Here is a 15,832-nt window from a genome sequence, read left to right as displayed (position 1 = left end):
AACAACAAAGCATTTCCTTCTGAGTCACAATTACAGAAGCGGCGAAAGAAAGGGTAGCGTCGTTTGATTTTCATCTTAATATGCCACTATTTTTTTTTTTGGCTAGCTGTAACACTGTAACATGTTTTGGCTCCCCGATTCGAAATTAAACCCATAGCTAACTACTTAAAAGGCGTTGCAAGCAAGTTCCCCCGCGCTTCCCAACAGCTGCAGCCCATAAAGGCCGTGCAGGACAACCCTAAGGCGCTCCCCCGCACCCCTGCACTGGTGCCGAACGGCGCCGCCACAGGCCGGCAGCCGCGGGGCTTTGCCGCCAGTGACGGGCCCCCCGGGACAGCGCCGCCGCCGGGTCTCCTTACTCTCCGAGGTGCGCTTGAGGCAACATCTTCCCGCCCACGGCGAGGACCCAGCTCGGATCCAAGCCCAGCGCCTGCAGGTACATCCAGAGGTGACGCTTCTCGAAAGCCGAATTCATCCTCTCGGTAGACACTGGCAACTGCGTGCGACAGAGGAAAGCGAAGGCCGCGGCGACCCGTGAGGACCCTTGCACCCCTCCTACAGGCAGCCCGAGGGGACGGTAACCCCTCCGCTGCGGTCGCCCGCTACCTCCACGCAGGAAGCCATACCAGCACAAAAGGCCAAACGCGCCCGGGAAACCGAGCCAGCGAGTACGGCGCTGCCCGCAAACCGATACTCCCGCGCTTGCGAAGAGGACAGTGCGCCTGCGCCGCAGGACTTCCGGGGCTGGTCTTCCTTAAAGGACTCTATCTCCCGCCATGCAATGCGCCCCTGTCTCCGACTGCGAAAACTACAAGCCCCATAGAGCACTGCGTGGCCAGCGACCTGCCCCAGGGTAACAGGTATTTTGCTGAGAACACTAGATATTGGTTCCGGATTCTTGAGAGTTTTATTTAAGGTTCCTGTTGCTCAGGTTGTGATTGCTGTTAGTTCGGTAAAAGATACACTAAGCCGCTTGTGAGTAACACAAGTGTCCGGCCCTGAACAAATCACCTTTTTCTTTAGTTTTTTGTTGGTTGGTTGGTTGGTTTTTCGAAACAAGGATTCTCTATGTAATAGCCCTGACTGTCCTGGAACGCTCTTTGTAGACCAGGCTGCACTGAGATCCACCTACCTCTACCTCCCAAGTGCTGTCATTAAAGGCATGCGCCACCGCAGACTAAGCTCTCCTAGTAGCCGGACAGAAATCTAAGCCTGAATTTCGGGTCACTAAAATTGGGACAAACCTAAACAGACTGTCCTCAGAGAAACCATAGCCTTCTGCTGGCTCAGCAGGCCCCCAAAGCCCCTTTGCTGGTTTAGGAGATGTCCCAGTCTCCTGATAACTAAAGATGGCTTTCCCACTCTGGCGCTGGAAGGTCCCTAACTACTGGGACCTTTCACCAATCAGCCCATACTAATCTTTCTCCCATGAATCAGCCCCAGATTAATCCCTCCTCACTAGAATTACCCTAAATTCCCTCAAAAGGGAATCCCATCTTAAGGAGTTGCCAAGTGCCACCCCAATGTTGGAATTAATAAAGCAATCTTGTTATGTGGCTGTTGGTCTTCTGTGGGGGCTTCTCTCGGACCATAACACACTGTCTGGCTTTTTGTGGGTTTTTTGAGACAGGGTTTTTCTCTGTGTGGCCCTGGCTGTCCTGGAACTCTCTCTTTAGACGGTAGACGAGGCAGGCCTTGAACTCACAGACATCCGGGTGTCTCTGCCTCCCAAGTGCTGGGGTAAAAGGTAAAAGGTGTGTGCCACTGCCTCTCCCTTTCCTTTTTTTTTTTTAAATATTTATTTATTTATTATGTATACAATATTCTGTCAGTACCTTTGGTAGAGCAGGCAATGCTCTTAACCACTGAGCCATCTCTCCAGCTCCTCCTTTTTGTTGTTGTTGGTTTTTTTTGTTTGTTTGTTTGTTTGTTTGTTTTGGTTTTTCGAGACATGGTTTTTCTGTAGTTTTGGAGTCTGTTCTAGAACTAGCTCTTGTGAACAGGCTGGCCTCGAACTCACAGAGATCTGCCTGCCTCTGCCTCCCAAGTGCTGGGATTAAACATATAATTACTTTAAACTAACGTGATTATGACCTGGAGTTTAACTACATTAATATTCTTTTGTCCCCCTTAGATGTAAAGAATGCACTTCAAAAATCTACTTCACAGTTTCATTTGCCAAAAGAATTTTGCTGGAGGTTTTTCGTGTCTTGGTACAGAGTCTCGGTACAGAGTCTCCTGTGACATTGGATGATCTCACATTCACTGTACAGCAGAGGGTGGCCTAGGACTCTGATCCTCATGTCCCTACCTTCAGAGTTCTGGGACTAAAGCCAAGCAACACAACAAATTTTTCAAGATAAGAAAAATAAGAAGGGGGCTGGAGAGATGGCTCAGTGGTTAAGAGCACTGACTGCTCTTCCGGAGGTCCTGAGTTCAATTCCCAGCAACCACATGGTGGCTCTCAACCATCTGTAACGAGATCTGGCGCCCTCTTCTGGCCTTCAGGCATGGAGGCTGAACACTGTGTACATAATAAAGAAAGAAAGAAAGAAAGAAAGAAAGAAAGAAAGAAAGAAAGAAAAATAAGTAAACCAGCACTAGTTTTTACTTAATTTTTAAACTTGTCTTGATCTTTTAACCTTTTTGTAAATTATATCCTCTGAACAATGTGACTTAGAAGGCCATGTAATCATATATAGGCATTATAAAGACACCCAAACATGCTAAGATGTAGGCAAAAACTGCTTGTTCATTTCCTGGCCTCCCAGACCTGAAATAATCACACAGAAACTGTGTTAATTGCAATACTGTTTGGCCAATAGCTTAAGCATATTTCTAGCTAGCTTCTCCATCTTAAATTAACCCATTTCTTTTATATTTTGCCTCAAGGCTCATGATTTGCTGGTACCAGCATGCAGGTGTCTTTCTCCTCTGGAGGCTACATGGTGTTTCTTTGACTCTGCCTACTGTCTCCTCTTTGACTCTGCCTACTGTCTCCTCTTTGACTCTGCCTACTGTCTCCTCCTCCATGTGCTTAGAATTCCCGCCTTGCCCTGTTCTGGGCTGTCATAGGCCCAAAGCAGCTTCTCCTTTTTTTTACTGTTATTTTTATTATTTTAAATTTTTTTATTATTTTTATTGAGCTATATATTTTAATTTGCTCCCCTCCCTTCCTCTCTCCTCCTCTTCCACCCTCTCCCATGGTCCCCATGCTCCCAATTTACTCAGGAGATCTTGTCTTTTTCTACTTCCCATGTACATTAGAGCTATGTATGTCTCTCTTAGGGTCCTCTTTGTTGTCTAGGTTCTCTGGGATTGTGAATTGTAGGCTGGTTTTTGTTTGTTTTATGTCTAAGGCCACTTATGAGGTCACAGATGAAGTTAGCACTATAGACTGATTGAGACAGGAGTCTGAAGGAGGCAGATGTGGTCTGGCTATACAGATAGCACGGAAGTCACCAGGCTATTAACCACATCCATTTCCAGCCTTCAGGGTGGAAAACATGGTATGTATTTCTTTCCTTGAGGAGACAACCCTGCACGTTTAACATTGCTGGTTTCCTTAGTGATTATCTCTGAGCACAAGGACCTCTGTGTTTCAAAGTATAAAGAGCTTCTTGGAGTTTTAATAGTTACAGAACAAAAGAAATTCATAAATCATACTATGTTTCCAAATATAGATATCTGCCAGACTTCTTGGAGGTCATTGTGGATGAAGCCCTCCCTCATGGTCAGTTTGTTTGTTTGTTTGTTTATTATTTTTATTGAGCTCTACATTTTTCCCTGCCCCCCTCCCTGCCTCCCCCCACTCCGGCCCTTCAACCCTCTCTCAAGGTCCCCATGCTCCCAACTTACTCAGGAGCTCTTGTCTTTTTCTACTTCCCATGTAGATTAGATCTATGTATGTCTCTTTTAGGGTCCTCATTGTTGTCTAGGTTCTCTGAGATTATGATTTGTGGGTTGGTTTTCTTTGCTTTATGTTTAAAACCCACTTAGGAGTGAGTACGTGTGGTAATTGTCTTTCTGTGTCTGTCTGGGTTACCTCACTCAAAATGATGTTTTCTAGCTCCATCCATTTGACTGCAAACTTCAAGATGTTATTTTTTCTGCTGTGTAGTACTCCATTGTGTAAATGTACCACGTTTTCCTTATCCATTCTTCAGTCAAAGGGCATTTAGGTTTTTTCCAGGTGCTGGCTATGACTAACAAAGCTGCTATGAACATAGTTGAGCACATGTCCTTGTGGCATGATTGAGCATCCTTTGGATATATACCCAAAAGTGGTACTACTGGGTCTTGAGGAAGGTTGTTTCCAATTTTCTGAGCAATCACCACACTGACATCCAAAGGGACTGTACCAGCTTGCATTCCCACCAGCAATGCAGAAGTGTTCCCTTTTATCCACAACCTCTCCAGCATACATTGTCATCAGTGGTTTTGATCTTAGCCATTCTTACAGGGGCAACATGGAATCTCAGAGTTGTTTTGATTTGCATTTCTTTGATGACTAAGGATGTTAAATATTTCCTTAAGTATCTTTCAGCCATTTTAGATTCCTCTGTTGAGAGTTCTCTGTTTAAGTCTGTACTCCATTTTTTTTTATTGGATTATATGTTCTTTCGGTGTCCAATTTCTTGAGTTCTTTGTATATTTTGGAGATGAGACCTCTGTCTGATGTGGGGTTAGTAAAGATCTTTTCCCATTCTGTGGGCTGTTGTTTGGTCTTGTTGACAGTGTCCTTTGCTTTATAGAAGCTTTTCAGTTTCAGGAGGTCCCATTTATTAATTGTTTCTCTCAGTGTCTGTGCTGCTGGGGTTATATTTAGAAAGTGGGGGCTGGAGAGATGACTCAGTGGTTAAGAGCACTGGCTGCTCTTCCAGAGGTCCTGAGTTCAATTCCCAGCAACCATATGGTGGCTCACAACCATCTGTAATGAGATCTGGCGCCCTCTTCCGGTGTGTGGGCATACACGGAGGCAGAATGTTGTATATATAATAAATAAATCAATCTTAAAAAAAAAAAGAAAGTGGTTCGCTGTGCCAATGTGTTCAAGTGTACTTCCCACTTTCTCTTCTATAAGGTTCAGTGTGGTTGGCTTTATGTTGAGGTCTTTGATCCATTTGGACTTGAGTTTTGTGTATGGTGATAGATATGGGTCTATTTTCATTTTTCTACATGTTGATATCCAGTTATGCCAGCACCACTTGTTAAATATGCTTTCTTTTTTCCATTTGATATTTTTTTGCTTCCTTATCAAAAATCAGGTATTCAAAGATGTGTGGATTGATATCCAGATCTTCTATTCAATTCCATTGGTCCTCCTGTCTGTTCTTATGTCAGTACCAGGCTGTTTTCAGTACTGTAGCTCTGTAGTAGAGTTTGAAGTCATGTTTCCTAATTTTCTGAGAAATTGCCAAACTGATATCCAAAGGGGCTGTACCAGTTTGCACTCCCATCAGCAATGGAGGAGTGTTCCCTTTACCCCACATCATCTCCAGCATAAGTTGTCATCAGTGTTTTTGATCCCAAAGCAGCTTCTTTATTAACCAATGATATTAACAGCATACAGAGGGGAATCCCACATCACCTCCCCTTCTCTGTCTAAATAAAAAGAAAGGCTTTAACTTTAACATAACAAAATTACATATAACAAAACAGTTATCAAGCTAGGTGATTGCTCAGGTAGCCAATTGTTTCTGTCATTTATTGCAAATTGTGGAAGTTGCTTGATTGCTCTTCCTGTTCATCCAAATATTATTTCCCTTCTCAGGCCTTTGATGTGGTTGAAGATTAGATAGTTGTAGTTAACCTTCCTTTCATGACTTGGCCAATCCATTTCTAATATAAGACTTAAACTCCTTAGGATAGAATAATTATTGAAAAATTTAGCATGTTTCTTGCTAGTTTATACTGGTTGTAATTCTAATTTTTATACTTGATATTTGTTCTTATTGTATATAGTTTTATATTAGGCTTAGAACTCTCTTATTTAGACAAAAGAGGAAGGTGCTGTGGAAACTCCTTCAGCCAATAGCCTTTAAGATATCAGCCCACTTGGGCGTGGTCTCTTATACTATAAATGCAGCCATGAAGGTTGAGAGTGCACATGTGTTCTCTCTCTCTCTCTCTTTCTCTCTCTCTCTCGGCTTCTGGATTCAGTTCCTGTTACTCACTTGTGCAGAAGACTGTGATCTGTGAGTTCCCCCTAAATAAAGAACCCTTCATTATACTCAATTCTGAGCTAGTGTGGGATGATTTTATTCGCATTCTCCAACAATGGTACATGTCTTTGATTCCAGCACTCAGGAGGCAGAGGCTGGAGAATCTCTGAGTTAGAGGACAGTCTATTCTACCCAATGAGTTCTAGGATAGCCAGGGCTACACAGGGAAACCCTATCTCAGGAAAAAAAAAAAACACACACCTAAACTTTCTCAAGAAACCAGCACCCATGTTTTATGAGTTTATACTGTCCTTCTCTCTAAATGCCCAAGCTTAAATCAAACATGGCATGTGCCTATTTCTATTTTAAATTTATTTTTGTTTGTGTTTTACCTACATGGATCTCTGTACCATGTTCATGCAGTTGTCCTCTTCTGCCAGCAGAGGGCATCAGATCCCCAGAACTGAAATTACAGACTTATGAGCCACCTGTGAGTACTGAGAACTCAGCCTGGGTCCTCTATAAGAGCAATAAGTTCCTCTAATCAGCTGAGTTTCTCTCCAGTCTTGTCGTATTTCCTTTTAATAAAATCACTACCTTTGCTTCACTCAGAGTGGTCCTGAAATTCTTCCGAATAGTCAGTAAAGCATCCTCCTATGTTCCTAAGCAGGGAACTCCTCAGGCCTAGTGGCTATTCTAGGCCATGTCTCTACCCCTGCTGACAATACAATTCTCATTTTACACATGAGAAAATTGTGGTACCAAGAAATGAAGCAATTTGATCAAGGTCTAAGTAGGAGAGATTAGAACTTGGGGTCTGTACTTCCTATGTTTCCTCCTAGTTGGCAAACTTTTGTTCATTGACATGACCACTGTATGCAGGAGTTTCTGTCCTGCAAGCCATGCCCAAGCAACCATACAGAGTTTAATATTAACTATAAATTCTTGGCCAATATAGCTCAGGCTTGTTACTAGCTAACTGTCAAACTTTAACCCATAATTCTTTTTTATTTTATTTATTTATTATGTATACAATATTCTGTCTGTGTGTATGCCTGCAGGCCAGAAGAGGGCATCAGACCCCATTACGGATGGTTGTGAGCCACCATGTGGTTGCTGGGAATTGAACTCAGGACCTTTGGAAGAGCAGGCAATGCTCTTAACCACTGAGCCATCTCTCCAGCCCCCTAACCCATAATTCTTATCTACACTTTGCCACATGGCTTGGTACCTTTTCTCAGTACGGCTAGTCCATCTTGCTTCTCTCTTTGTCTGCTCACTACTCCTCTGGAATATTCCACAGGTCACTTCTAGAATAAGGGAAAACTTTGACTGGCTGACCCACTGAGACCTCCAGAGACACAAGTATGCTGTTACCAAAAGAAGAATGTTTCTGGGCAGTGGTGGCACATGTCTTTAATCCCAGTACTCGGGAGGCAGAGACAGGCAGATCTCTATGAGTTTGAGCCCAGCCTGGTCTGCAGAGCAACTTCCAGGACAGGCTCCAAAGCTATATAGAGAAACACTGTCTTGAAAAAAACAAAACAAAATAAAATAAAATAATATCCTAAGATAAAACAAAAATTTGCAAATTTTCAGTTAAAAAGGACTCTCTGATCAAGGATTATACTGCCAAATTTTTATATTTTTAGTGCGCACCTCACTGACCAACAGCCCAATTTTATTATAGGTATTTCAGCAATTAAACGTTAAAGAATTATAGAAAATGATACATGATGCTGAACAAAATCTCTCACAAACATTCACATAATTTACAATTAAGATCAAGCACTCCCTAGAAAAGTAGACTAACAATCCCCAAAGCCACAGGATTAAACACAATTGCAAATATTAAAAAATGATATGTAATACATTTTCAAAAAAAGAGTGTGTTTTGTGTTGTAGCATTTTGCCCTAAGAGGACAAGGCTATGAGTGTGTGATCTTTGGTTCAATCATCCTCTTCCAAAGGTATAATATCAGGAACTTCATCAGTCTCAGATGTCAAATCAATGGCAGTGAAATCCAGCATCTGTAAAAGAAGAACCTTAGATGGTTTCTTAGTTAGGGTTTCTATTGCTTTGAAGAGACACAATGGCCATGGTAACTCTTATAAAGAAAATATTTAAGGGGGGGTCCCTTACACTTCAGAGGTTCAGACCATTATTATGATGGTGGGGAGGAACATGGCTGCAAGCAGACAGACATAAAGCTAGAGGAATAGCTGAGATTCCTACATCTTACAGGCAACAGGAAGCTAACTGAGAGTCACACTGAGGGAAGCTTGAGCAAAAGAGACCTCAAAGCCCACCCCCACAGTGACGCACTTCCTCCAAGATCACACCTACTTCAACAAGGTCACACCTCCTAATAGTGCCACTCCCTTTGGGTGCCATTTTCTTTCAAACCACCACAGATGTGAAAACAAGCGCTAAGCTTCCTGTGTTAACAAAGAACAACCAGCAGCAATGAGGTGAAGTGAACATTCAGGTCCACAGCAGCTCCTTGGGCCTTCCCCTGGAGTGCAGAGAATATAGGTAGGCACCACTATGTCAGCTTGAAACTTCTCTTTAGTGGAGAACTAACAGGGTAGACGCTATTACAGTGTCACTGTTTCGCTGTTGTTTATTGTGCCAGGTGCTCTCTGGAAACAGAAGCAACCAGATCTCTGTAAGTTCAAGACCAGCCAGGACTACATAGTGATACTCTCTCAAAAAACAATGAGGAGCATTTTGGGTTATTCTTCTTCCTTTTTTTAAATTATAATGTTCCAATTTTCTAGGATTTGTCCAGGATCTGAGATAACAATATTTTTTCTAATTTTGAAATACAGCTCTGAGGAGGCAGAGGCCGGGGTTGGGGGTAAACTTGAAGCCAGACTGAGTTACATACAGAGGACTGGCCTCCAACAAAACGTTGAAATAGTCATCACAGGTGTCAGAGGTGTGGCTTGTCGGTAAGGCTTGTGCTTAGTGATCTCAAAGGCCCTGGGTTCCACCCCGAGCGCACCAGAAGGTTAACTAAGAGGAGGGTAAAGGAAGTAGCAGGAAAATTTAGTGCTACAGACTGGACTCTTCCCAGCAAAAAAGAACAGGGGAAAACAAATGGCAACTTCCTCCCATCTCCCTCCCTCCCTTCCTTCTGTTGTTGTTGTCCCCACCCCCACCCCCAGACAGGGTTTCTCTGTATAACAGTCATGGCTGTCCTGGAACTTGCTTTGTAGCCCAGGCTGACCTCGAATTTACTAAGATATGCCCACCTCTGCCTCCCAAGTGCATGTGCCACCCCTGCCCGGCTTAGGGGTGCTCACTTTTCCAAGGTTCAATCAACCTAAGATCCACAGAGGCCAGCAGTGTTGGTTTGAAGCATCAGTCAGAAAAGTCAACTACCATGTTAGCCTCTCAGGTTAAAAGATATACTTGCTTAGTTTCCTCTCTGAGCTCTTGTTTTGAATGTATATTTTAAGATCCACTAAACTTTTTGCCTTTAATACTTTATTCATTTCTATTTTGCTATCTTATAAATCTATAACAAAATATCTGTGTGTATGTATATTTTTTGTGACTCCATAGCCCAGAATAGCCTCAGACTTGTGGCAGATCCTTCATACCTGGGATTCCAGGAAGGAGCCACCATGCCTGGATCACTATATTTTTATTAAGTGTAAAATTGAACATGAAGCTACCAATAAAAAAGATATAAACAGGTCAGGCAGTGGTAGCACATGCACTTGGGAGGCAGAGGCAGGCAGATCTCTGAGTTCGAGGCTAACCTGGTCTATAGACTGAGTTCCAGGACAGCCAGGGGTACCCGTCCCTGTCTTGGAAAACAAAACCAAAAGAAAGAAACTAGAGGGCCTTTCTAGATATCAAACATGAAAGCTAACTATGGTTTTTTTCTGTCAGAAGGTTAGAATGCCAGAATTGGGGGAAGGGTATGCGCTCTGACATCAGCAAGGCATTGGAGTAAGTCCCCACTCTGCTCCTTAATTCTTTTCGACCTATATCTGAAGTATCCAACTTATGAGGTAAAGAATAAAGGTAATGTAAGCTCACTTGTGAAAGGGGCTTAATAAAAAGTAGTGACCTATACACCAATTCTTTGCAGATTCTTTGTGGAATGTTGGAGGTTCGTCTTGCAGAATTCTAGTCCCTAAAGCCAATAGTACATCCACCTCCACCAACACTTCCTCCAGCACCCACCCCAGTACACACACATTTAAGGATACCATATGGACGATTCAACTTCCTTCCAGCCACACCATTCATTGTACAGGTTTCTCTAGACTATTAGGCTGTCTCCAACTCTACTGTGAAGCTACATACTGTGAAGGAAATAGGAGGGAAAGGGCAGCTAAGAGCAGCCATGGTCTATGTACGGGGAGTTTAAGCTCAGAGGTAGTGATCTTGCCTCTGACCTTTGCAGGGCTTTGGGAAATGCTTCACAGATCATTTCCCAGAATTAGAAAATAAATACCTGCGGCTGGGAGATGGCTCCGTGGTTAAGAGTACAGGCTGCCCCTCAGGAGGACCCGGGTTCAGTTTCCAGCACCCGCATGACAGCTCATAACTGTCTCTTACTCTGGTTCCAGGGCCTCTGATGCCTTCATGCAGACACATGCAGGCAAAAACACCAAAGCACATGAAATAAAAATAAATTTAAAACAGAAAGCTAACAGCTGTTTCCTTGCCAAGGACAAGCAGTTATGTAGTGTCAAAGCAGGACTGAAAGAAGTGTCTTGCTGAAAATGCCCATCCATGATGGAAGGAGTCAGTATGACATGCATACTGTGATATTAGTGGGGTAGCCAGAGATGCCAAATATGTTTTGCAAGCTGTTCACCATGCAACCCCTAGGGGGCACCATGCCAACAATACACAGCACACATGGGCATATTTGTTATCCCACATTTCCAAAGATGGCACTAAACATATTGAGGACATGGGAATGCTGTCTGTAGGGATTTAACCTGCTGGTATATATGTGCGCACGGTGCTAAAAGTTATGATGCAGGTTCAGGAATTGTTTTGGAAACAGATTTTAAATAATGACACGAAAACAAAAACCCATAAAATTTGAGTTTGTTACATAGAAGTAGTTTAGATTCTTTTTCCTTTTTAGTTTGTGCTTGTATGTTTGCGTGCACAGCGCAGCGTGTGGGTGGACGTCAGAGAACACCTTGTAGGCATCAGGTCCTTCCTTCCGCAGTGTGGGTCCTGGGTTCTGAACTAGCATCTTCAGGTTTAGTAGCTAGTGTCTTTCCTGGCTCAGTGGCCTTGCTGGTCCATAGTTTGGAAACAAAATACTAAAGATAAAAAAGGGGGCGGGGGAAAAAGGGGCGGAGTCATGCAAATATTTGAGAAAACCTCTCCTCATCTTTGATGGGTGGTGTGTGAGCTTGTGGGTGTGCTTGCAGCCCAGGGGGCCGGGAGCTCTTAGTTCTGCCTTGCACTCTTTTTACCTTTGCTGGACTATTAGGAGCAGCTGCGTGGGCTGGCCACACCCACCTGCCCCGCTTGCTTGCCCTAAGTGGGATGCTCTGTAGAGCACTGCAGCGGCAGAGTTCGTGCCTTATACCTTCAGGAACTCAGATAACAGGTTACTTTGTTCATACAGCTACACACACACACACACACACACACACCATATATACAGTAACTGTGTTCATATTCGCATTCTTTCCACCTAGTATGTGTACAAAGCAGATTTTTTTTTTCAGTATCTGCCCAAAGTACAGGCAATTATGATACAGGCTCAACATCTTGTATCTGGCTCACTCCAATAAATAGAACTTAAATGAAATGAGGACCAAGCTAAAAGTCTAGGAGGAGTCTTCTCTCTGAAGGCCGGGCTCTTGTGTGAAATGCAAAGCTTTATCTTATGATACCCCGCCTCTTTCTAGTCTGAGGGCCCTGTTTGCACACGAGTGAGAGAGGAATCTCAGCTGGGCATGGCGGCACATCTTATAGTCCTGACATGGAGAGGGCTGAGGACTGTGGAGAGTGTGTTCACTACAGACGGAGTCCACAGCCAGACTGGGGACTGGACTACTTAGCAAAACTTAGCAAGAACAAAAGAAAGGCCTGGCGGTGGTGGTGCATGCCTTTAACCCAGCGCTTGGGAGGTAGAAACAGGCAGATCTCTCTGAATTCAACACCAGCCTGGTCCACAAAGTGAGTTCCAGGACAGTCAGGACTGCTACACTGAGAAACCCTGTCTCAAACCAAAAAACAAACAGAAGACTGAAGAAAAGAAAGGTCACTGAACTGTCTGCCCCCTCTGACACATAAACATCTTCCTGACTTCCTGTCACTTGAGGCAGTCACCGAGCTGACACCTTTCTACATATCTGAATGTGTATTGTGCCAATCATCATTCCTACCTGTTAAATTCAGCAGCGGGCAGACGCCTGCCTCCCACCATTTCACCCGGAAGTGGGGATGTGATTCCAGTTAGGCCTTTTCATCCTGAACCCTACCCCTGGTCATCGCTCTGGCCCAGGGGGACAGTGAATTTAAGTTAAAAGGCTTCCTCAACTTGCCAAAGTGGTTGCAAAGGCCTGTATGATCCTAGCACTCAGCAGTCTAGAGCTAGAGGATTGCCGTGAATCAAATTTGAGGCTAGCCTGAACCAAAACCTGAGCCTATCCCAGAAAGAGCTGAGTTAATAACATCTGCACACAGGGTGAGAGAACAGTATCTCCAAAGAAGTCAGAGGATTAAGTAAGATCTTTTCCATGGAGCCATTCTAAAATGTTACAGAATATCCAGGATCACAGACAACCTCTGTGGGAAGTCTATACCTATAGCCTGAAGGTTTCCTTGAGACAAAAGCTGTAAACACTTAAGCTTACTGGGTAAAAGACATGTCGGGAGACCATCACAGAGAAGAGCCTCTGTATGAGTCATTCCTGGAACTGGATCAGTTCTCAGAGCTAACTGGTCCCGTCCCACGGGAGCCAAGAGAGGTCCAGCTGGTGAGGCTTTCTCTCCTCCCTCTAGCTAGACTGCTTCTTAAAGATCTCTTCCTCCCCTTAAGTAATTCCCTAAAAGAGGCATCGAGCATAACACAAATTTTAGTTTTCTTTTTACTTCACTAGCTCCTCAGCGCCTTAAATGTCGTAAAGGAGGTGTGCTTTCCCTAATCATGTCCTGGTATTATGTACTTACCCGAGCTGGTCAGTTAGAGATAATACATGTCATTGTCCCTCAAATGGTGGTCTCACACTATTGCAAGTTAGTGAAGACCGAACAGATGGCCTTGAACTTAGAAAAGTGCCTGCCTCTGCCTCCTGCTGGCTTACAGGGACTAAAGGTGTGTGCCAGCACCACCCGGCTCCTCTGTGTTCTTGTTACAGAGAGAAAACAGAGAAACAAACAAACAAACAAAAAGCTGTATCCTGTTCTCAGGAAGAATAGATTTCAGACCTGTCTCCTTTTCTAAACTTTTGTTTTGTTTTTGTTTTTCAAGACAGGGTTTCTCTGTGGAGCATGCTGGCTGTCCTGGAACTGGCTTTGTAGACCAGACTGGCCTCAAACCCACAGAGATTTGCCTGCCTCTGCTTCCCGAGTTCTGAAACTAAAGGTGTGTACCATCACTGTCCAGTCCATCTCCTTTTCATAATCAGTTTAGTTGGCACTGAAACCCTTGTCATGGAGAAGCACAAGAGTACACATCCAGAATTAAGTAGTCAGCATTGTGGCGTGTGCCTATCGTCTCAGTCCTCAGGAGGCTGAAGGCAGCCAGGGCTGAGTACAAGATCCATCTCAACAAGAAAAGCATGCATGTGGTTATTACATATGAACTCTCCAAGCCAGGTGTATCTCACACACTGACAGTTCCTGCACTCTGACGGCTGAGTCAGGAAGATTGCTTGAACCCGGGAGTTAGACCAGCTCGAGTGGCACAATAAGACCCCATCTCGAAAACAAAGCATACAGGGCCAGTGAGATAACTCAGAGGGGTGAAGGCAGATGCTGCCAAGCCTGATGAACTGGGTTTGACGGGGAACCCACACAGTAGGGGAAAACGGACTCCCACGAATTGTCCTCTGACCTCTACACCCATCATAGCACCCTGCATCCACACTAAAGAATCAAATGTAAAAGAAAAAAAACATTTTTATAGCCACATATACAAATATTCTTAATTGAAATAAACTACACACACTTTTGCCGCCCAGAATGGAAAGATTATGACTAATTTGAACTAAGAAAAAAAATTAAGCAGAGACCCATGAATAATCTACCTCTCCTGAAACCAGTCTGTATCTGCCAAACAAGGACAGCTGTCAGGACGCCAGCAAGTCCTAGCCGCACAACAAGAACGCAGGTAAAGTCACATGCTCTTTCTTATTTTCGTGGGAAAGTATGAGTCAGGGCAGAGACCACCTTTTTGGAATTTAGTTCTGGCAAAGGGCAGCTTTGTTCACTTCTTAGCATGACCGGCAGAGTGTGACTCTTTCTTAAAACATTCTATTTTAAAAAATATTACTTTATCCATACGAGTTTTTTGTTTTCTGTTTTTGTTTTTCAAGACAGGGTTTCTCTGTAGCTTTGGTGCCTGTCCCGGAACTAGCTCTGTAGACCAGGCTGGCCTAGAACTCACAGAGATCCGCCTGCCTCTGCCTCCCGAGTGCTGGGATTAAAGGCATGCGCCACCACCACCCGGCTATCCATAGGAGTTTTGCTTGATGGTATGCATGTGTATGTGTGCATACAATGCCCACCATGACTAGAAGAGGGCATCAGAGTCGCTGGAACTTGGTTACAGCAGCTATGAGCCTTCGTCAGATACTAGGAAAGGAAACCAGTTCCTCCACAAGAGCAGCCAGTGCTCCTAACCAATCAGGCATTTCTTCAGCCCCTGGAATTTGCTGTCCTGAAAATACTTTTTAGGTTTCTTTTAGAGTTCCATGTAGCCCAGGCTGTCCCTGAACTCACTCTATAGACATGGATGATCTTGAACTTCTGCTCTTCTTGCCAGCACTCTAAAATGCTAGGATCCCGGCAGTGACCACACCTCGTTTATGAGGTGTTAGGGACTGAACCCAGCCAGGGTTTAGAGCATGCCAGGACAGCACTCCACCAGCTGAGCTGCACCCCCAGTTTGCATTTTCAGTTTTGAAAGCTTGAGAAGACTGCAGCTTTGTGACAAGGAGACTCAGGACCAGTCCTAAATGACAGGCCACCCTTAAAAGGACTAGGAGCCCGGCTACCACGGACAGATTGCTTAGAGATCTTATGTCAAATTATTCTCACGTCCTCCTATGGGCATCTCACCAATGACTGAAATTGTTTCCCCACACAGAAATAGCTCGGCCAGTTATCCAGGCGAGTGGACACTGAGCAGTCTCACTTGTGACTTACTTTATAACTGGGCTCTTGGGGAAAGAAAAATCCGCTGTCTTCGTGGAAAGCGATGCAAATACCCAATTGCTTCCTTTATTCCTTTTCAGCAAAGCAGCCTGCTGTGGCCAGACCTTTCTCTGGACTTAAAAAATCCCTGGGGGGCTGGCTGGCTGGAGAGAAGGCCAGCTGTGGGGAACACTGGCTCCTCCCTGGCACCCACATGTTGGTTCATAACTGTAACTCCAGTTCCAGGGGACCCAATGTCCTCTTCTGACCTTCCCAGGTATCAGGCACGCGCATAGTACACATACACATATGG

At 44.3% G+C, this 15,832-nt stretch overlaps 1 protein-coding gene across 1 annotated transcript in view; it reads right to left on the bottom strand.

The window, feature by feature from the left end:
- Haus6 (HAUS augmin like complex subunit 6) overlaps positions 1-15,832 on the bottom strand; it is a 55,136-nt gene that overhangs the window by 37,725 nt on the left and 1,579 nt on the right. Inside the window, exon 2 of the mRNA XM_041651157.1 lies at positions 360-701. Within this exon, the coding sequence (XP_041507091.1) occupies positions 360-701 (342 nt within the window). The remainder of the gene's footprint in view (positions 1-359; positions 702-15,832) is intronic.

This window comes from Microtus oregoni, unplaced genomic scaffold (assembly GCF_018167655.1).
Source record: "Microtus oregoni isolate MIOR12 unplaced genomic scaffold, Mior012 000005F_ref0000423, whole genome shotgun sequence".
NCBI classification, from domain to species: Eukaryota; Metazoa; Chordata; class Mammalia; order Rodentia; family Cricetidae; genus Microtus; species Microtus oregoni.
Note: the sequence above shows the minus strand (reverse complement) of the source record. Positions and strands in the feature narration are given on the sequence as shown.